Below are 20,781 nucleotides of genomic sequence, written 5' to 3'. Positions count from 1 at the left end.
CCTCACAGATATCATGCAGGCGGACAGTGCAGTCAGGCTCGTTGCAACGCTGGCCGTAGGTCGACGATCTCCTTGCACGCCTCGCAGAACTTGATCGCGCTGCCACTTCCCCCTCGCTGTCCTGGGTCGTTGTATGTCGCCATCAACTCACGACCACAACTCCATTCAGCGCCCCGCGACGTGCAGGCTGTAGAACCCATCCCGCGACTTGTCCAACCACCCCTCGGCCACCAAGCTCCCCAGCAGCGAGAGCACGCTCCGAGTGCTTCAACCCCCGGCTAAACCGCCGCAGCCGTGCTATCCCCATCCCCCCTCCCCACCCTCACCATCACTATCGCCGTCCCCACGCCCATTGTTATTATTACTGCCGCCCCCATTCCCATGCACATTACTGTCGCGCCTCGCCGCCGCCGCCGCCGGCCGCGACACCCTCAACGCCTGGCCCTCATCCACGGCCATGACCTCCATGCGCGGGGTGTTGTACTGCTCAAACATGGCGTCGAGCAGGCGTTTCACGTAGGCGACCTCCTCGGGGCTGCGGGCGGTAGCCATCTGGGTGGCCGGGTCGCTGTGGGCGTTGATGAAGGCCCACACGCGCTCGCCGCCGCGGCCGTGCACCTGATCGCGCATGTTGCGGATGTCGTAGTCGAGCGGCTCGACCGCCTCGCGCGCCGCGCGGATGAAGTTCTCGAAGTCGGTCATGGTGATGGATTGCGGGGGGACGACCGTGTCGTCGTCTTCGAGCGCGCCTTTGATGGCGGCTAGGATTTTTTGGCCTTCGCGGAAGGTGAGCGTGCCCCGCGCCATGAAGGCTTGCAGGAAGGCGCGGTTGGCATCGTTGTAGCCTGCGGGGAGGGGAGGTTCCCAATCGTCGGCCATGGTTGTGTTTGTGGTGGTGGTGGTTGGTGTTTAGGTGCCTTTGTGGTGGTTGATGCTGCGATCGGTTAATTGAGGCTCGTGGTTGGAGGGGTGGACCGAGCCACAACGCGCGCCGGGGCGTGTTTTTTGGTGTTGCGGGGCGATCCTGCACTCTGCCACGAGTTCGTCTCGTGTTCCGGGCAAGCCAGTGACGGTTGCGAAGCGCTATCAAACAAAATGGAGTCCCTTGGCTTCAGCTCGACGGAGCAATTGCTACGACGAGTCATGGCATGAATGAGGTTCATCCCTGGTACGTCGGAGAATGCCGAATTTCACAGGCACTAGGATTCTAATTTACTGCTAGTGTTTTAGTAGTTTTATTAGTTAGGTACCGGGGAGAAATCTTTTCCTTCAGCAGCAACAAGGTCTAGATTACCTATCTTCCCAGTAATTACCTATCTGTTTCTTTACATCATTCGTGACATGACGATTTATTTCCTCTCGTTGTGCTTTTAAAAATACCGAAACCGAGCTGTTCCCCGAGAGGCGAGCCAACTTCGCTCATATTTTGGCACCCACTGGCACCTTGGCAATTGCCGGCCCCTGCAGTTCCTTTGTCCCTTCTGTCGCAGGATCGTCCAGAGATCTCGAAACTCTCGGCCTTCCACTAGCCACAGCGTCGTACGGATGGAACCCTACTGACAGCCTTGAGCAAGGATGATGCCGATCCCCGACCCTCCAAACTCCGCCAGCCCGGAGGAGGAGCTGGACAGTCTGGACTGTGTTGGAGTCTTGGACCCAAGCAGTTCCCAGAATGGTCAATGAATCGTGCGCTCAGGCAAAATGGAAGCTCCATCCCGCTCCAAGACTGCGCCAAATGGGCCGCCCTAGACCCTGACTAGTACAAATCAGGATGTTGGTGTTTTGAACAGATGCCGGTCGTCCCTCGGCCCCGCCCACGGCTGGTGTCAGAGTTCAGCTTCCGGGAATCATGCCCGCCTCAATTTCTTCTAAACTACCCAGCTGAGCGAGTCGTTTTACTTGTACATACCATGCCGTGACTCTCTCATTGTCCCTTTTCTTTGCTCAGCGCCCATCGAGATGGACGAGCAGTTGCCGCCCGGGGTGCTGGGAACCGCCGTGGGTGTTCTCGTCTACAGCTTCATCTGTCTCGCCTGCGGCTTCTTTCTCTTATGGCTGGTCTGGGTCCACGATGAGCGCAGAAGCTGTAAGTAGATGTCTCCTGTGCTGGACTGCCGGTCGCTGATCGTGTAGACGTCGCCATGCTGGGTTTCTTCGTCACGCTTCACACCCTAGCTTCCGTCATCCAACAGATACACACTATTATTCGGTGGCGCGACATCAAATTGGAGCAGTACGAGAACCTCGTCAAGAACGTGGGCAACCCCGAACTTAACATCACCGGTGGTTCCACGGGTTTGGACTTGGTGTTGTTCTACATCCGTGGGTGCTTCGTGTCTCGGCGCCTAGGCCTCGATCTCTAACTCTCATAGAATACTACTCCTACAATGTCGAATCTCTACTCGTCTTCTTCTGGTACGCCCGCCACGCGCCATTCTTTCCCCCCGTCCTTCAGCTGACCTTGGTCTAGGGCCGTCGAGCTGGCGAACAGCATCTTCCAACTACGCATCACCAAGATATACCGCTTCCACGCAAGTCTCGTCGCCAAAGCCACCGCCGCCTTCTTGCCCGTCGTGCAAATGATCCTACTCCGCTTCAGTGGTGTTGACAAGAGCACCGTGGGGTTCATGGCGCTGGCCGATGCCATCAGTGCGTCCCCCAATCGCCTCCTCGTCTTAACCACGCCTAACAAACTCAAGTGATCGGCTGTTTCGCCGCAGGCAGTATCATGCTCCTCGCCATCCTCATCCGCTACGTCCACTCGCGCATCACCCTCGCGTCCTGGAACGTCCGCTACATCCACGGCACCTCCTCCAAGTCAGGCGGCACCAACGCCACGCCCTCGGGCAGGGGACGGGCGCCGAAAAAGACCATCTACGACAAATGGCTCGTCCTGCGCTTCACCGTCGCCTTCGCCGCGCTCAGGTAAACAACCAACCCTCCCCTACCCTCCCCACCCCTCCCACCACCATCACCCTCCTCAACACCCACCAAGCTAACCCCCCACCCCTGCCTACAGCCTCTTCCAAATCGTCGTAATCAACTTCCAGCTCCGCGCCGCCGCCACCAACACGCGCGCCAACCTGCCCCCGCACCCGGACCTCAGCGCGGCGCGCGCCCGCGGCGACATCGCGCTGTTCGCGCCTCCGCCCCGACCGCCGTGCTGTTCGCCTTCCTCGTCTTTGGCACCACCCGCACCTTTCGCGAATACACCTGGGCCCTGCTGGCGCCGCGCGCCGTGAGGGAGTGGGCGGCGAGGAGGGCGGTGAGGAAGGGGAGGGTTCGGGGGCGGGTGGGGGGGGAGGTGTCGGTGGTGCATTCGGCGATTAGGGGGGATTTGGATTGGAGTGGTGGGGGGTGGGATGGGGGCGGAGCTTGGGTTGGGGTAATATGACTCCTGCAGGGAGGAGTCTGGGGGAGGGGGATGGGAAGAGTGATGAGTGGCCGATTTTGAGTCGGGGTTTGGGAGGGTCCATGTCGGGGCGGGGGAGGGTGTGAGAGTCGAGAAGAGAGGACGGACTGTTTGGGGGTTGGGTATGGCATGGTGGGTATGGTATGGTATAGTACGGCATGGCTGGCGTTTGGTGTTTCTGGGTGGGCTTAGATGGTTAGATCCACGAGGACGACGCAAGGTCATGTTTAAACTTGGGGTGTTTGAGAGGTAGCGAGTGAAACGGCTGGCAGCTCTAGGTTATGGACTTGGCCTCGGGTTTCTCACAATTTCAGAACCCAAGTCACCTCAGCTCAGTGGGGAATTTTAGCCTTTCCGGTCCTCCCTCTCGCAGTGTTTTGATTTCCAATTTTAAAAACTTGAGACTGTTTTCTGCCCCCGCCCCCCAACAATCTCGAGTTTCTTTCATCTCACCACCGCCACCCAACAAAAGCAAGTTGCTCATCGCGACTACATCATCCCGCATCTTGACTTGCGCCATCTTGACTTTTGATAGCATCATTCTCAAAACGGATGTAGCTATGGCCGTAAGTTGGACCCAATTCTACCTTTCGACTTGTTGCCCGTCTTTTTGCGAGAAACAAGCGGAATCATTCCAGTTGAACCGCGGATCAACCCAACTAGGGCTATGGGACAGAGCACTCCCAGAAACCATCAGACGCCAAAGGAAAATATGGTAACTAGCCAAGTAATCATAGAACCCCGATGGTGATGGCACCCAGCTGCCAAGCCCGGAACCAACCCGCCACGAAACAGCGCTCGTACTGAGCACCCAAGCCCGATCGGACGTTGCCATGACCAAACTTGCATTTATCACGGCGGATCTCGCTCGAAAGAGAGAAGAGCTCGAGCAGTTCGCCATCAGTGCAAAAGTTTTACAAGAGGCACTCGAAAAGAATGCTGCCGAGCGACAGCAGCTCATGGCTGAAGTTTATGGGTTGACGAACAACGATTACAACGACATCAACGACACCGACCCCAAGGTAGCGAGTCTTGAGGAAAAGGTTGCAATGTTGGAAGCCGAAGTTGCAGAACTCGAAGCAAAGGAGCGAGAAATGACTATGATCTGTGCTCACGCCTCCAAGGGTGCCGCCTCCGCCGGCGACAAAAACGACAATGACGACTCATGGATGGCGATGAAAGTGACAGCTCATGGAATGACGACCCACGGGATGATGACGAAAGTGCAGACCCATGGGGTTTGAAGCACCAGAAAAATGAATACTCCACAACGCGGCAGGCTTTATCATTCTGCTCGCCGGCTGCCTCAGGGTCGACCATGTGCCCTGCGGAGCACGGAATAAGTATGGTGCAGCTCATGGCCGCGGCCAAGCCACCGGACCAGTTTTATGACATGAATGATTATTTCATTTTCCATATCCCACTGCCGTCGATCCCGGGAATCAGTCGGCGTCGAGCCGTACCCCGGACAGTGTTTGAGTCGGTTATGGAGATCTTTATGCTCCTTTCAAGCTATTCTTCGGATAGTGACATAGCGTTTGCCGCCACATCCATCTCGGACTTGACGTTACTGCTTCCGTCCTCGGAATTTTATCCAATTACAGCTGTTTTCAGACGGCTCTGGAAAATGGCGAACAGGCTCTGGGTTGAGAATGACGTCCTGCGTTCTATTCTCCAGTTTGCCATCCTGGAACTCGCGGGCACCGGGGAGGCGAGGTTTTGTCCCGGAACCGACCGCCTCGCTCTTCCAGTGCTATCTTTGCCCATAATCGCCAGCCTGGCCCAAGCTAAGCTTCTCTTGGAAAAAGGAGAACATTCTCGTTCGAAGCTGGCCACCAAGTTGACCGAAATTTGCCGCAAACGTCCCAAGTCAGGCCTGAGGTTCGGTTTTTATCACGAGATATATTCAAACAGAGGATGGTTCGCGAACAACCACGAGGACGTGTTTATTTTGCTGGAGTTCGAAGCACGCTACACAAACGTTGTCGTTGTGGATAAATCACTCTGCTCGCTGGAGGTAATTCGCGATGCCTCGCACCGTTAGTATTATACACTTCATGTCAAGGCCCCGAATGTGGGAAACGCAGCCACAAAGATTGAAAACCTGTCGGAGAAGGTGTATCTTTGGCTGATTAAGTGGGTGACTTGATGGATGGGAGTGCGCCGAGGAGGAAAGATAGTCCTCACGAACATATACTGATGGCTATACTTCATGCTGCCATACTATAAAAAGAGGCATGGGAATGGTGGTTTTCATCCAGTGCGAGACCCAACCTGTGGAATGAAACGTACCTAAATAAACACCCCATACTATGTTTCGTCTTTCACTCAATTCAGAGTTTCCCATATAAATGAATCGGCTATGCTGTTGATTTAATTGACGGCCTTGAGCCCCCTCAAGAAGATGAAGAAGAGTGAGAGATGGTCTAAACAACCCGCCTCAACGCTAGCATTGCTACGAACAGCAGTGACGCAGAATTTCACGAGATGCCAGCCCTTTGCAATTTATAGTTCCTCCCCCGAACTTGAGAGCGAGAGGTCTAAGCCTAGCTAGTCCTAAGCCTTAACTTCTATATTTTAGCATAAGGGTTGAGAGGCCTGCCTAAGTAGTATCCCCCACTCCCAAATGTCACTCTCTACGAACCCTTAAGAACTGATTGCTCTTATAGGTGTAATTTAGCCCGAGATCTGTGTGGTCGGGAAACAAGGACTGGCAAGTTCATGATGGGACGAGAGGAGGCGGAAACCCAATAAAGCTTTAGCATAAACAGAAAGCAACTAGCAGAACTAGCCAAAAAAATGAACTCGTCTCGATGGCTCAGCTCGAACTCGCGTTCAAAGGGAAGCTTTGTACTTACGGCTCAGGCTATTTGTACATGTATGTTACATTATCCGAGGACAGAAAGACACCGCTGTAGAAATATTAATGCTGGAGAAGAACAATCGCTGGCCGTCCTCACCAAACCCGTCCAATGCAAGCACCGGGGAGTCTCTGTGGAGAGCGTTAGCATTTGTACTTGGAGAATTTGAGTTTTGGAAAGTGAAACGCGAGTCCGCTAAGCCATCTGCGAGTTCAATTGGTTTGTTGAAGAGGGGTTGAGATAGTGCAAGTGATATGGCCCTTAGCACGGTGCGCGGTGGTTTTGACACTTGCCATGTTTTTTCACCTGGTTGTTTTGTTGCACCCCTTGCCGCTTTCACAAGGTGGTGACCGGAATAATTGAGTGTGTGAGAGATCAAAAAGAAAGCAGAAATGGATATAAAGTTGTTAGATTTGTAGGTCGTCCTCGGTTTGCTTTCCCTGCCCGGGCCTTCCGGTGTGAAGGATCAGGGGCTCGGTCTGCCCAAGCTGAGACATGAGAATTCCTCAAAGAACAAAGACTAATGAAGTGAATTACTACGTGTTTCTTCTCCAAGTTTAAAAGAACTCTGTGTTGGTTTTCCTGAAACAAGATGTCACATTCGTTGCCAGTTACAAGGAGCTGAGGGCTTTCACTTCTTCAAGTTCACAATGAGTGCCATTGACGCCCAAGTGCTATTACGGAGATAACTTGTTTTTTAATGGGTGGTGTATCAAGGATGAGCGATTGAGTCACTGGAGTTGTATATGACATGATAGTATTCCCACATCACACATAAGACAACATGACCCCAACTGGGATGACGTGTGGTTAAAAAAAAGCCGCTAGATACACCCACCCATCTCTCACCCAACCCCCTCTACCTCCCCTCCAAAGCCTTCTCCCTCGGCCCCGTCACCAACTCAAACCCACCCGGATCCAACTGCAGGGTATGCCTGCCGCCCGTAGTACTCCTCAGCTGGCTATCATACTTCATCATCTCCTTGAGCGGCGCCTTGGCCACAATGGTGAGCATGCGAACGACGGCCTTCTTGGCGCCGCGCAGGCTCTGCACGGACTCGTACGGGTCGGGCGGGACGTAGACCTTGGCGAGGTCGATGGCGGGGGCGGCGTCGTCGGCGTGGGCCTCGCTGTCCTCCTCGGGCTTGTGCACCTCGAGCACCTGGCCGCCGCGGCCCGCGGCCAGGTCGTGCTGGATGGCGCTGCCGGCCTCTTCGGGGCAGTGGATTTGCACCTGGGTGAAGGGCTCGAGGATGCCAATCTGGCCGTTAGTGTGGGCTTCCTTGAGGGCGGCGCGCACTGCGGTGAGCGCCGCGTTGGTGATGTGGCCGCCGGTGCTGGCGGCGCCGAAGAAGTCGGATGCCGGGTCGAATGAGATGTGCACGTGGCAGCGGCGGACGGGGGCACTGCGGCGGGGGCCCCGGGCGAGGCCTGCGATGGCGCCATTGAAGAGCTGCTGGCGGACGAGATCTGGTTCGAAGGGGAGGGTCTTGACTTTGCCGTCGGTGGAGAGCGGGATGGCGACGTGGATGATGTTGCCGTCACGCTCGATGCTGGACTCGAGGAGGGAGTCGTGATGGTGGGCCTCTAGGGGCTCGATGGTGACGGTGCAACCTGCTCTGCCGGCCTTGTCGCGGATGTTGCGGTCGTATATGGTGTGGTGTGGGCTTGTTGGGGCGAGCAGGCACTCCGAGTACTCGACCTCGATCTCTCCCCACATGGCAGACTCGCGGTCGATTTTGTAGTGCGTCAGGAGGCGATCCTGGGCGATTTCGAGGTGCAACAACCCCATGCCGGAGAGGATCAGTTGATCCGTCTTCTCGTCCTTGGACCACCTGATACTGGGGTCCTCGCGCGAGAGCTTGTTGAGGGCCTCTTCAAGCTTGTCGCTTGCCGTCTTCGTGTACGGCTCAATGGCGATAAAAGCAACCGCCGGGGGGGTTTCAGGCGCCTTGATTCGGAGATTTGTGAATGCCTCAGGGGCGGTGCTGCCGTGGTGACCGGGGAAGGTGATGAGCGTGTCCCCCGTACGCGCGGACTTAAGACCTGTCAAGGCACCAATATGCCCCGTTGGCAGGTTCTGGATCTCGTGATGATCCTTGGCCGACACATGGAGAATATGCTGGGGCTTCTCAAAGTTGTGGACGTTGCTATTCCACATGTGGCTGCTCCGGCTGACGGCGCCGTGGTAGACGCGAAGCCAGCTCATCATGCCACGGCGCGGATCGTCAACGACCTTGAAGACGTGAGCGACGGCCACAATTGGAGCCTGATGTTGATTTAATCCTCTTTGCTTGACCTTCTGCTCAAGAAGCTGGGGTAGGGTTTGGACCTTGGCCCCGATGATTTCCAGTGGCGGCCTGTCGGTGGGGCTAGGGAGATAGTCGACGACAGCGTCCAACAGTGGTTGCACACCGATATTTCGGAGACTCGCACCCGCAAAGACCGGCGTAAACTTGGCCTCGCCGTCCATGACGAGGCGTCGAATAGCTCGTTTGATCGAGGCGGAAGAGACGTCCTTTTCCAACTCAAGGAACTCTTCCATGATCTCATCGTCGTTTTCCGATAACGTCTCAATCAAGCGGAGACGAGCCGTTTCCATCTCTTCGAGCAGCGCCGTGCTCTCCTTCGCAATACTCTGCTTGCTCACGACGGACATGGCGCCGGTGCTGGAGAACCTGAAGCCGTGCTGGTGGATGACATCGATGACGCCAACGAAGGCATCCTTGTGCCACCAGGGGATTTGACAGAGCAGAGGCCATGTCCTTAACCGGGATGCCACCTCGTGGATGGACCGCCGGAAGCTGGCGCCGTCTCGATCCAGCTTGTTGACAAACAACAAACGGGGGATCTTGGAGAGCTGTGCCGAACCCCAAACTCGCTCAGTGTGAGTCTCAACACCCTTGACCGAGTCGAGAATACACACGGCACCATCCAGGATGGGCAGACAGCGGTCAACCTCGTAGCGGAAGTCTTGATGGCCCGGGGTATCGATCAGGTTGATGGTCTTGGGTTCGTGGTCAGGCGGGCACAATGCCTTGGGGGGCCACTGAAAAGTCACGGCGGCCGACTGGATGGTGATGCCGCGCTCCCTCTCCATGGGGAGAAAGTCGGTAGTGGTGTTTCCATGGTCGACATCTGGGCAGTCAGTTTTAGTTTGAGGTTATCCCGAGGTATTTCCCAGGCGGCGACATACTCCCGAGATGGCGTGTCCGTCCGCTGTGGTACAACATGCGCTCCGTAGTGGTTGTTTTGCCCTATCGGGTGTCAATGGTGTTTTTGAATTTCGGATGACGCCGTGGCTAAGGAGACTAACTGCATCGACATGGGCAATGATGCCGATGTTGCGGACGCTCTCAATGCGGGCCTCATGGTGTGCATATTCGCTCGAGTAGCTGCGTGCGAACCTCCCCCGGGCCAATTGGGTATTTTTTAACACCAACACGGCAGCTGGAAACACACTGGTAGGCAGCAGTAGCCTGCTTGAGCCATGGCGGCAGGCGAGGAGGGGGGTGCTGGAGAGCATCCCCGATTTTCGATGGTAAATTCTAGCCTTAAGTTGATTGAAGCATCCAATTCTCAATTGGACCGAATAAGAAAACAACAGACGGAGCGGATCCTCATCCAGTCTGGAGATACAGAGCTCGGTAGTTGCTGCATGTCAAGTCGCCAGACTGTGGGCTTTAGGCAGTACTTGTAGCAACCACAGTAAACAAAACATGAGACAACCCCGCGTTTTCTATCACAACTCACATTTGGCGGTTGGAAGTTCCAGGGTTGTGTTGGTTTGCTTTCAGCAGTTGCTTGCAGTTGGCTTGCTTTTTCGACGGCAGCTTCAACAACGGCCCGTGCACTCCCCGCCATCCCCCCGCCTTGGCGCCAAGCTTGTTCATCCCGTTCGGTGCAAGGCAACTGCGCCGCTTCCATCACCGAATGGCGATGCGGAGCAGTTGCGACGACCACACGAGCATTCCCACCTCCGAATCTGCGATTGACAAGGCAACTTTGACTTACCCGTGGTGGCATTGACCCTTTAACCTGTTGGTTTTGACTTGAAAGAGAGGTATTAACGGTCACTACTTGCCAGAACGAGGCACCTCGAATACCACGTCACCACCCTCGACGCTGTTTCTCCCGCAAAGTAGCCACCATGGACTACAGCTCGTCGATACACGACCCGGAACAGTCCGCGGAGGCATCGCCGTGGGGGAACTCTCCGGACTCGTCGCCCCAACCCAACCGCACCACCTTCAGCTCCATCACCGGCGACGTCCCGAGCGCCCCCTTCCCATACCCGAGCTCGAACAGCGGTTTGACCGACGAAGGAGGCTTTGGTGGAAGTGACACCGAGTATAGGAGGCCGGATACCGCCAGCACCGTCTCGCAGACGACCGAGCCCCAATCCGAGGTGTCAGCTCCGGCCGAGTCGTATGCTGAACAGCCTGGCTTTGCGGCTGATCAAGGGCCTCAGTCGCCCCAACCCCAGCAACAACAACAGAAACAACAGCAACAGCAGCAGCAAGGGCCGAAGCCGGTGCACGCACAGCGGGTGCAAGAACATCAGCAGCCCCGGAAACCCCCACCGCCACAATTTAAGCTACAGGCGAAGATTACTGGGCTAGAGCGTACCGGGCGCAAGGACCCCATCCTAAGATTCGATGTACATGTACGTACGGCTGTTAGAAATGGAAACTCGCTGGCTGGGCACTAACGGGTCTAGACAAACCTCCCTGCGTTTAGGACAACCCAATACCGCGATGTGCGCCGCCTCCACTCCGAGTTCATCAAGCTTAGCGAGCACCTCATATCAGCGAACCCTGAGGCCATTGTGCCCTCCGTGCCCCCCGCCCTGACATCCGCCGGCGCGGGCACTGAGGAGGACGAGATCCGGGTCAAGGCACTTCTACAACGCTGGCTGAACTACGTCTGCAGCAATGAAGTCCTCATGCGCGACGACGAAATGGTGCTCTTCGTCGAGAGCGACTTTGGTTACAGCCCCATGGTCAAGAAAAAGCAGCCCGCAACCGGCGTGCGCCGCAAGATCATCAAACAATTCGCCCCGCCCCCGGATGACACTCCCGAACTTCAAGAAGCCCGGCCCATCGTCAAGCTCTTTTACCTCGGCGCCATGGATGCCGGGCACAAGGTAGACAAGTTGGTCAAGTCAAGAAGAGGTAAGCCAGCCCAATCTACTCCTTCCATCCCACCCATCTAACACCAATCCCAGGCCTGGGCCTCTCCGAGTCCGACTTCGGCGTCAAGCTCGGCACGATGCACGTACAGGAACTACACCCGGGCCTCGCCAACGCCTACCGCAAGCTCGGCAAGATCGTCCAGACGGTCGGCGACTACCACGCGGCGCAGGCCACCGCCGAAGCCACCACGATCGGCGACCCGTTCCAATACCACTCGCAAGACGCCTTCATCGTCAAAGAGACCCTCACCAACCGCCAAATCCTAATCCGCGAGCTCCTCCAAGCGCAAGAAGCCACCCGCAGCAAACTCAACGCCGCCGACCGACTCAAAGCCTCCTCCAACGTGCGGCGCGAAAAGGTCGACGAGGCCATCGCCGCCCTCGACGAAGCCCGCGACGCCGAGTCGGCGCTCTACCAGAAGACGACGCGCGTGACGCAGAACCTGGTGCACGAGCGGCGGCGCTGGGCCGCCCGCACCGCCTCCGACCTGCGCCTCTCGGTGCGCGAGTACGTGCTGCGCGAGATCGAGGCCGAGCGCCGCACCCTCTCCCTCCTCGAGAGCGTGCGCCCGGACATTCGCTCCATCGACGCCAGCGGGGGGCTGAGCCGTCTCGGCCGCGAGGCACACCCGCCGACCGTCCGCCGCACCAGCATGGCGGCCAGCCAGGGCCCCAAGGGCGATGCGTGGAGCGGTGTCCCGCGCCGGAGTGCCGATGCCATGAGCCGGAGCGTGTCGGGCAGTTTGGTGGGGAGTTCGGTGGTTGAGGGCGGCGAGGAAGGGTTCTTGCCGGAGGGCGGGGAGAGGGGGGACCAGGGCGGCCGGGCGAGGGCCTTGAGCGGAGCCGGGGGGAGGATGCCCGGGGTGTTGGAGGAGGATGACGAGGATCGGGTGGATGCGAGGAACGCCGCCAGTCGGCTCGCCGCGAGCACGTTCTAGTCTAGGTCGTTCATCGTGTGTGCGGCATGTCACAGTATAGGAGGAATGCAGCTGGATGGATTATCAGGGCTTCATTGTAGCAAGGGGATGGCCTACTTTGCTACCTAGTCTACGGTTGTGTGTGAGGTTATAGTTATGAATTGGGGTGCATGGAAGTTGCGTCCAGGTTTGTGTTTTTCTCTCGCAGCTCATACTCGCTAGTCCTGCTGCGTTGAGGGCAGTGTTTCTGCTTTGTGTTGTTACACCGAGGTTCGGCGCCGGGGTAATACTTTCCGACATCAGTGTCATTCAGCACGCCATTCTTCCACCCACACCCGTCCCCCACGAGACTCCCCAGACGGCTCGGCATCCGCCAGGGCCGTCCCGTCAAGGGGGGTTGGGCCAGAGAGAAACGTGCCGGGAGTTGTGGGCGCCCCCTCATCGACAGTCGTCAGGGTCCTCACCTGCGTCATGGGCGGACGAACAGGCAGCTCCGCGCGCCCAGGCCTTGTCTCTAAATCCGACGTATCGCCTTTCCTTCTGCGAGATCGCCGTACCCGCATCGCATGTAACAATTCAATACATGTGCCGTCCCGGGTGAAGCGAGCCGCCAGGCCTGCAGACTCACCGCCTCGTCTCCACGACATCGGGAGATGGGCGTTCCGTAAGGCGACGTCGTCACTCCGGTCCATGGCGCGAGGCGAGTAGGCGAGCTCGCCAAACATGTCGCAGGCAGCAAGCCGGTGATATGCCGGCGTTGCTGGCCCGGTGGAGGTCGTCTCGTTGATATCTCCCCGCCCTGGTGGTTCGTACCCTGGCATGGCCCCCTGTCTTGCGTAACGTCACTCGGGTAGCCCAGCCGTTCCGAATTCAGCCGCGTTGAAAAGGAGCGGTCTTGCTCTGTTGGAGAGCCATGCCCGGCCGTCCCGGGGACAAGTGGAACAGTTCGCCAGGCCTGAAACTTTCGGGGTGGCGGAGATGGTGCGAGATCCAGGGGCCGGCCGATGCTACCACGTTCGCGGTGTGAGCTCGCTCACCGACGGGATTGGCTGTCTCTGACCTGGACTTGATGCAGGGTTCATGACGGCTGCAAACGCACCGTCGTTCTTCCCATCGTCCAACAGGAGGCGCTAATGCCACCTGCGCATTAGCCTGGGAATTTCGGTTTGCCCGTCCGCACAGACGGTGGTCAATTGATAAACCTGATATCTTCAACCCGTCTTCTCGAGAACCTCGGCTTCCCGGATTGAGCCTCACCGTCGTCAAGGATGCGGCACGGTGTCGAATTGGACCTTGGCCTTGAAAGATTCCCCGATTCGCAATCGAGAAGGAACAATACCAAACTCCCTCGCAGCTTGGTGAGAAAAAATAAATAAAAACGGGTATCGCCAAAAAGCCTTTGTGACTCCACATTCGCCCTCGGCATGATGATATCTCGGGGCTGGCTGGCGCAAGTTCTTGCTTTTTCTGTTGAGCCGCCATCCAAACCCCTGCTCAACTCCAATTTTCTCCAACGTGCATGGAACCTCCATGATTGGCCATGTTCAACCACGTCGTTCGTGGATGGGGTTGGAAGCACAGCAGAAACTCGCATCCGACGAACACCGGATGGCAGTCGGGAAGTTGCTGTATCTGGTAAAGCACGACGTTGCTCCCGTCTGTTATCAGGGTCTGCGGAAATCGGCAGCCAAGGCGACGCCGGGATGGCTTCTTGCGGTAACCTCTGATAAGGGCCGCATGCACACCGACACACACCTCGGTGCTGCTGTGTAAGGTCATCGGCAAGGCGGGAACGAGCAGACCGGGATGCATCGTATTCCCAGCCTTCCGGGGTTTTTTTTTTGTACGGTCCCGAGGTGATACTTCCCTTATGCAAAAAATGTGCTTGTGATCCACATGTGGAAGATGGCGGTCGCGTTGAGTTTGGACTGGAGCTCGTCACTCCGTTTCATGTGCCAGGAAGGTCGTCGACCCCTGTTCTGCCATGTGCGCTCCGCGATAGGGCCGGCAAAATGGGAGAAATCGGCGCCAGCCCCGACAGGTCGTGGCTCTTCGCGAAAGAGAGGGGCAACCGTCTCGTTCGTGCTCAGGCTTCGTCATTTCTCGGACTTGGGACAGGATTCATCGTCTTGAAACCGTTTCTCGGCGGATTGGCGGCCATCAGTCGGTCGTCCATCTCCTACCCACTCCAATACCGGGCCGTTTGGAAGACCCTGGCGGCCCTGAGCTCGTGCTCCATGATTGGGGTAGCAACTGGTGGGGTTGACTAAAGTTGGAGATGCCAGGGGTCGCTCCACTGGAGATCGGCCGCGGGTAGAGCTGTCGAGGACAATCACTTCTTCACCAAGGCGGTGGCGACGGCGGAGCGATGATGGTCGCTCTAAACATCCAGATTCCAAAGCACACTGAGTCCGAAGGATCTAGGAGGATTGACCACGGCGAGTCAGTTATGGGGTAGCACTCGGCAGCATATTGTGCGGAGACGAACCCATCGCACGGTCTCGTGCAGAACGAACGGGAGTGAGGGCCAGGCTCCCGTCTTCCCATGTACATACAGAGGTACCTAGGTACTTACATAGGCATGCGATCTGTCGCTTTCCTCGCTAATCGATGCGGAGACGGCGGCAACAGAAAAATAGATAGGTCAAAGAAAGATAATTTTCAAGAAAAAAAAGAAAGAAAGAAAAAGAGGGACGGAAGTTGCAAGAGCAGCTGAGATACCCACCTCGGCGTCTTACGGGGATACGGGGATGGAGGTAGTCAGCTTCAGAGAAGTGACTCTCTGGTGGTAACTCTTTGGCCAGCGACCAGAATTCCTTGTTAGCAATTTCCATGTTGGTGCACACACAACCTTGAAGGCCTTGTCCAGGCCAGCAGGGTGTTCTTTGCTTCTGTGCGGTGCGATAAACTTTTTCTGCCCCTCTTCCCCCTGCTCCCCTGCTCGCGTCATCAGATGGGCTCAACCCCACACCCCTCCCCGGCCTCTTCTTGGTTCTCGACTTTTCCTCGAAACTTTCCCGCCGTGTGATTTCGATATCGCCGAGTCGCCGTCTCGCAATCTGCGCGACGCATGCCTTGAACACAGTAACTACTGGCCATGCACTCCGGGATCGGATGAGTAAACACGGCAGGACCCGGTGAAACCAGCGCGTCGCTGCGGCAATAGCGGCTTCTCTCTATCTCATCATCCTGGACATTGCAGCAGCGTCCGGGAGTTGTGTAGCTTCGCTAAGAGCTCGAAATAGAGAACCCCCTCCGAAACAGCCGGCTCTGAGCACCGTCTTCCGTGTCTGATATCGCCATGATTGCCGCTGTTCCACGACCTAAGGCAAGCCGGATGATGGCGTGCTCGCACGAGACACATCTATTCGCTGCCATCCCCCGGCCGCCAGCGGACGGCTGAGATTGACAGTCACTTTGGTTATGGTCTGAGCTCTCCCGCCATGCCCGCCTCACCAGTGCCAATGTGCCAATCCACCCACCCACACACTCCACATCAGGCACCCCAGGTCAATCTCCAACCAACGGCGAGCTACCCATGCTCGAACCATGCAATGGTTTGCTGCATGGAAGCCGGCTTTCCCTCCCGTGCAGCTTCTGTCGGAAGCACCTAATCGCCAGAAGCTCCACCGCACGGTTGGATGCGCCCCAGACAGGAAAGACCCTCGCCCCCAGTGCTCCCGGATCGCACCAGGACTGGCCAAAACCAGCGCGTTTCTTCCAGGGGGACAATGTGCTCTGCGTCTTGGGGAGAACGAGGGAGAATACGTACCTGCCCTGCAGCCGCTTCGCGCCCGGCTGAAGACAACACAGTATCCACGGAGCACAGTATCCATGGATGTCCTGGATGTCGCGATCTCCCGTCCAACCTCGATAGACATGGGTCGTCGGTGCTGGTGCCGAAGATTGGCCTCGACACTAACCTGCTTCATCATGCTCTCCCGAGATTATCGGGGCTCCTCTGGAGCACACTGTACCTCGCTCTGTGCCCTTGCACAGAGATAACTCGCTGGTATCTGACTGGCGAGGCCCGGCTGGGCGCATGCTGGCTCTGTTATGTCGAGGACGCATGTTGACCTCCGCTCCTGGACCTTGCCCCCTTGACATTTGCACACTCCTCCTCTTGTCTTGTCTTGTCAACCCCGGACGACCCGCCCCGGGGATTGACACATTGCAGCACGTCAACGGTTTATACCATGACGGCCAAACCGTCCCTACTATACTTAAAGTGTGGGGGTTCTGCCCGATCTCCTCCTCGCCATCACTGAGCACCTCCCATTCTCTACGAATCTTTTACGTCCTGCCCAAGTGACTCTTGATATATACCAGGAGCACAATTCGCCACACCGTTTCTCTGAATAGCCACATTCCAGTTGCCCCTGAATTCTCTGCACCCACTTCTCCCCCATCCCGCGCCGTCGGCTATCGAGCAAGAGCCGCATCTCTCCTCACGACGCCAGCTGCGCCCCAAACCCCACGGGGAAATCCCTTCTCGTTGGCTAAGCTCGCCCTATCCCACGCCTCATCCCACTCACATCCCACTTAACAACTACCCTATCGAGATGGCGCCCGCCGCAACTGACGAAACGGCGCCAATGCACCTACCCGCCGCCTCAAAAGCTTCGACCATTAACGCTTCAGTTCTCCATGGCCCCCGTGATCTCCGTATGGTAAGCCTCCCCTTCCCTCCTTCTTTCCCTGTCCTTAGCTCGGTGAGAGATCTGAGATCTCTGGGTTACACGAATCGAGTCCCCCGTCTTGGTATTTTTGTCCTACCACGCCCTCTCGCTCGGAGATTATCCATTCCCCTGGTAAGCCCCAACTAACACCACGCCCAGGAACGCCGGACTATCGGTGACCCCAGCATCGGTGAACTTCAGATTGCTGTCCACACAACAGGCATCTGCGGGTCCGATGTCAGTTACTACAAGAAGTTCGCCAATGGTGACCTCTGCGCCTGCATGCCGCTCTCGCTCGGCCACGAGTCCTCGGGCACTGTCGTTGCCATCGGGCCGCAAGTGGTTGGCTTCAACATCGGCGACCGCGTCGCCCTTGAAGTCGGCATCCCCTGTGGCCAGTGTGGCATCTGCCGCCGTGGCAGGTATAACCTATGCAAGCGCATGAGGTTTAGGAGTAGCGCCAAATCTGTGCCACACTTCCAGGGGACGCTACAGGAGCGCATCAACCACCCTGCTGCGTGGTGTCACAAGTGAGTTGCCCCGAAGCTGCTGGCGTGCTGGACAGGGCAAAGCTAACCCCAAACACAGACTCCCCGATAGCATCTCCTTCGATGCCGCCGCGTTACTAGAGCCACTCTCGGTTGCCATCCACGCCGTCAACCGGGCGCAACCCACCCCGGGTTCGACCGCGCTCGTCATCGGCGCCGGCGCCGTTGGCCTCCTCACCGCCGCCATGGGCCCGGCAATCCGGCTGCACCACCGTCACCATCGCCGACGTCGACCAAGGCCGCGTCGACTTCGCCGTGGCGAAGGGCTTCGCAACCCACGGCTACGTAGTCGACCGGCCCCTGCACACCTCCACCAACAGCTCCCCCATGTACAGCCCCAGCAGCTCCGGCACCTCCACCCCCCTCAACGGCGTCATGACCCCGGCCAGCGCCCTCTCCATGCAATCACAATTCGACTACGCCAAGTCCCTCGCCGCCGACATGCTCTCGCTCACCTCGGCCGCCTCCAGCCCCACCTTCACCGGCCTCAACGACAACAACGATGACGACGACGACGGCGTGGACATCACCTTTGAGTGCACGGGCAAGGAGGTCTGCATGCACACGTCGCTCTACGCCACCCGCGCCGGCGGCCGCGTCATCATGGTCGGCATGGGCACCCCCGTGCAGACGCTGCCCATGTCGGTCGCCCACCTGCGCGAGATCGACATCCTCGGCATCTTCCGCTACGCAAACACCTACGCCACGGGTATCCGTCTGCTGTGCGCCCGCGAACGCCAGGTTCAGGCCGGTGCTGTGGGTAGCGGCCTTATCTTGCCGTGTCTGGATGAGATGGTCACGCATCGGTTCAAGGGCCTTGAGAATGCGCATCGCGCGTTTGAGTTGGCGAGTCGGACCGTGGATGATGAGGGGAATTTGGTGTTGAAGGTGGTTATTGAGACTTGAGCTGAAAGAAAGATCGCGCGGCTGCGATGGATGGGAGTTGGGAGGGGAAGTATAAAAACAAAGTTAAAATGGGTTGGTTGATGACTGGCTAACGGTGATCGGGTGGTGTTGGTTGTGCTTGTTTCCCCGGGGTCTTGTTACATCTACTGTGCAGTCTTTTGTTTATTTGTCTCATATCTTGTTTTGGGATTTACTTTGCAGGCAACAACTATTATAGATGGATGGGATGGGCGGTTTTGGTTTATGACAGGTTGGGATCTGGTTGGGATTTTGTTGATTTAGAGCGCGAAGCGTCATGGGCCGGACGCAAGTAAAGAAACTCTTCGGGGTTAGACAACGGGCAGGCTCGGTTTTGGTTCTGTTTCGTTTTGCTCTTCATTCTAGTTAGCTCACGGTATCTATTTCCGTCTCATCTGCTCCGACTCGCTCGTGTCTTATGGTCTTTACTCGATCTCTGCGTAAGTAGGGTCGCAGCTTGAATAGCTCCTCGCGAGACTGCGGCGATATGACTAACTATTCCATACCTTCTCCAACGCCTAAACAAAGTTAATCCCCTCGCGCCAGCCGTGTAATGCTACTCCTTCCCATTCCATTCCCGACTGTCATCATCAAAAACAACTGTCATCATCAGAAACACATTCCCTGCCTGTTTTATAGACTCCTACTTGGAGCCACAGCATGTCCATCCTTGTTCTCGGTAGCTCTAACCAGTCTTTACAACACACCGGCATCCTGGGAGCATTGTGCGCCCGGTTTTGGCGGCTCGCCCGGTCCATCAGAACCCTCCTTGCCTTGTCCCTAATACTCGGCAGTGGCGGAGGAAAGGCCAAAGGACCCCATACTATACTCTGAGGCGAGCTTGGACTGATCGTACTGTGGTATGCTATCAGCGAGAGCCCGGCCCTGGCGTATGTGCCGCGCAGACTCCACGATTTGGAACTTCTTCCCCGCCTCCCGGGCTTCGTTCACGGTGGATACAAGGTTGGAAACCATGGAGAGGAGGGTGACGTCGTTCGTCTCACGCTGGATCTCGCGTTCCAATGTGGCCTGTTCGGCAGGGGCTACGAGGTCGGCGTTGATCACTAGGGCCTGGATGTGCCGCAGGATGTTGTTGGACGGGATCGTGTGCTGCCCGCTGGAAGCGCGGGCGAGTTCGGCAGCTTCGGTGGTTGTTTGCGTGCCAGATGTAAAGTCGGAAGGGAGGTTTTGGAGGTAAGTGATGATGAGAGCAAGACGGGACTTCATCATCTTGATGGCGTTGTATTTGGCTTGGAGCGCGGACATGTACTCGGCTTCGGCGCGGTTGAGATTGGCGTCGGGGTTTGATGCCGGTGGCTCGGTAGAAGTGGCGGTGTCCTTTTTGGACTTGCTGCTCTCATCGTATGCAACCGCCCTTCGCTTACCCTTTCCATCATCCACGGCGATCTTCTTGTCGAATTGTTCCAAGATATGCTTTTCGGTGTTATCGACGGTGGCATTGGCGCCGCCTTCACGGATAAATTGCATTGCGATCATCTCCGCCTCGCCGGTGTCCGTACCGTACGGGAGCTTCCTGAAACGGAGGACCATCTTGGCGGCAGCCTCGGCATCCTTCATTTCTTGGTCTTCGCCCTCGGCCTCTTTACTATCCTCGGCCTCCATGTTGCTCTCATATATCGTAATTGGTAAAGGATCACCGGAGCTTGGGGCCAGCATGTCTTCAATGTGGAAACCCAACAAAACCGCCGACTCGTTGAGGGCGCTGATCTGGCGGTGGATAGGAAGGTGCAAGGCGGAGGGGCCGGCCTTGGGTACAAGAGAGTACCAGCCGACGAGGTCGAGCGCGGGGCTCTTGTGAACAAGTTTCACTAGGATCTCGTCAGCAAAATCGATGAGGTAATGAGGGAGAAGCGCGACGCTCACTTTGTTCTAAGCGCTGCCCAAACCAACTGTCGTCGAGCTCGTAGAGGCCATCGGCATTCTTGGCCGACTTGCAACTGAAGCTATGCTCGATGGTAACCTCGTGACCGTTCTGTTGGCCTAATAGCGCACCGACAACAGCTCCTTTCAATCCACGCTGATACCCTCGAACAATCAAATCGGATATCTCGAGTATGGGTAGCGGGTGCAACACGACTTTGATACCCGAGTCGGACGCCTTTTGTGTCGACAGCAACTCGTTGGCTGCTTGGCCGGCCATTTTCGGTGTTGTTTTGCGGCTAAATCTCGATTTTGTTTTGTACGGCTGGAGGCTATTACAATAAACCCAGAATTTAGAATAAAGC

The 20,781-nt window shown here is 57.0% G+C and overlaps 7 protein-coding genes across 7 annotated transcripts; 4 read left to right on the top strand and 3 right to left on the bottom strand.

The window, feature by feature from the left end:
- Positions 1–278: 278 nt before the first annotated feature.
- On the bottom strand, positions 279–879 carry CHGG_03860 (uncharacterized protein; the record flags this gene model as incomplete). Its single annotated transcript, XM_001223073.1, has 2 exons — positions 279–331; positions 393–879. The coding sequence occupies 2 exons, from the start codon at positions 877–879 to the stop codon at positions 279–281; spliced, it is 540 nt and encodes a 179-aa protein (XP_001223074.1).
- A 1,192-nt stretch (positions 880–2,071) lies between these two features.
- Positions 2,072–3,242, top strand: CHGG_03859 (uncharacterized protein; the record flags this gene model as incomplete). The annotated part of the gene is made up of 6 exons (XM_001223072.1): positions 2,072–2,086; positions 2,193–2,322; positions 2,373–2,415; positions 2,471–2,649; positions 2,700–2,925; positions 3,020–3,242. The coding sequence occupies 6 exons, from the start codon at positions 2,072–2,074 to the stop codon at positions 3,240–3,242; spliced, it is 816 nt and encodes a 271-aa protein (XP_001223073.1).
- A 730-nt stretch (positions 3,243–3,972) lies between these two features.
- On the top strand, positions 3,973–4,656 carry CHGG_03858 (uncharacterized protein; the record flags this gene model as incomplete). The annotated part of the gene is made up of 2 exons (XM_001223071.1): positions 3,973–3,978; positions 4,150–4,656. 2 exons carry the CDS (start codon positions 3,973–3,975, stop codon positions 4,654–4,656), a joined length of 513 nt encoding a protein of 170 aa, XP_001223072.1.
- Positions 4,657–7,132: 2,476 nt separating this feature from the next.
- On the bottom strand, positions 7,133–9,765 carry CHGG_03857 (uncharacterized protein; the record flags this gene model as incomplete). Its single annotated transcript, XM_001223070.1, has 3 exons — positions 7,133–9,411; positions 9,470–9,530; positions 9,736–9,765. 3 exons carry the CDS (start codon positions 9,763–9,765, stop codon positions 7,133–7,135), a joined length of 2,370 nt encoding a protein of 789 aa, XP_001223071.1.
- A 658-nt stretch (positions 9,766–10,423) lies between these two features.
- Positions 10,424–12,405, top strand: CHGG_03856 (uncharacterized protein; the record flags this gene model as incomplete). The annotated part of the gene is made up of 3 exons (XM_001223069.1): positions 10,424–10,939; positions 10,994–11,447; positions 11,501–12,405. 3 exons carry the CDS (start codon positions 10,424–10,426, stop codon positions 12,403–12,405), a joined length of 1,875 nt encoding a protein of 624 aa, XP_001223070.1.
- A 4,541-nt stretch (positions 12,406–16,946) lies between these two features.
- Positions 16,947–18,517, top strand: CHGG_03855 (uncharacterized protein; the record flags this gene model as incomplete). Its single annotated transcript, XM_001223068.1, has 3 exons — positions 16,947–17,054; positions 17,223–17,593; positions 17,695–18,517. The coding sequence occupies 3 exons, from the start codon at positions 16,947–16,949 to the stop codon at positions 18,515–18,517; spliced, it is 1,302 nt and encodes a 433-aa protein (XP_001223069.1).
- Positions 18,518–19,315: 798 nt separating this feature from the next.
- CHGG_03854 (uncharacterized protein) lies at positions 19,316–20,696 on the bottom strand (the record flags this gene model as incomplete). The annotated part of the gene is made up of 2 exons (XM_001223067.1): positions 19,316–20,364; positions 20,420–20,696. The coding sequence occupies 2 exons, from the start codon at positions 20,694–20,696 to the stop codon at positions 19,316–19,318; spliced, it is 1,326 nt and encodes a 441-aa protein (XP_001223068.1).
- Between the last annotated feature and the right edge of the window lie 85 nt (positions 20,697–20,781).

Source organism: Chaetomium globosum, genomic scaffold (genome assembly GCF_000143365.1).
Source record: "Chaetomium globosum CBS 148.51 scaffold_4 genomic scaffold, whole genome shotgun sequence".
Taxonomy (NCBI): Eukaryota; Fungi; Ascomycota; class Sordariomycetes; order Sordariales; family Chaetomiaceae; genus Chaetomium; species Chaetomium globosum.
The sequence above is the reverse complement of the archived record's forward strand: the minus strand, read 5'-3'. Positions and strand labels throughout refer to the sequence as shown.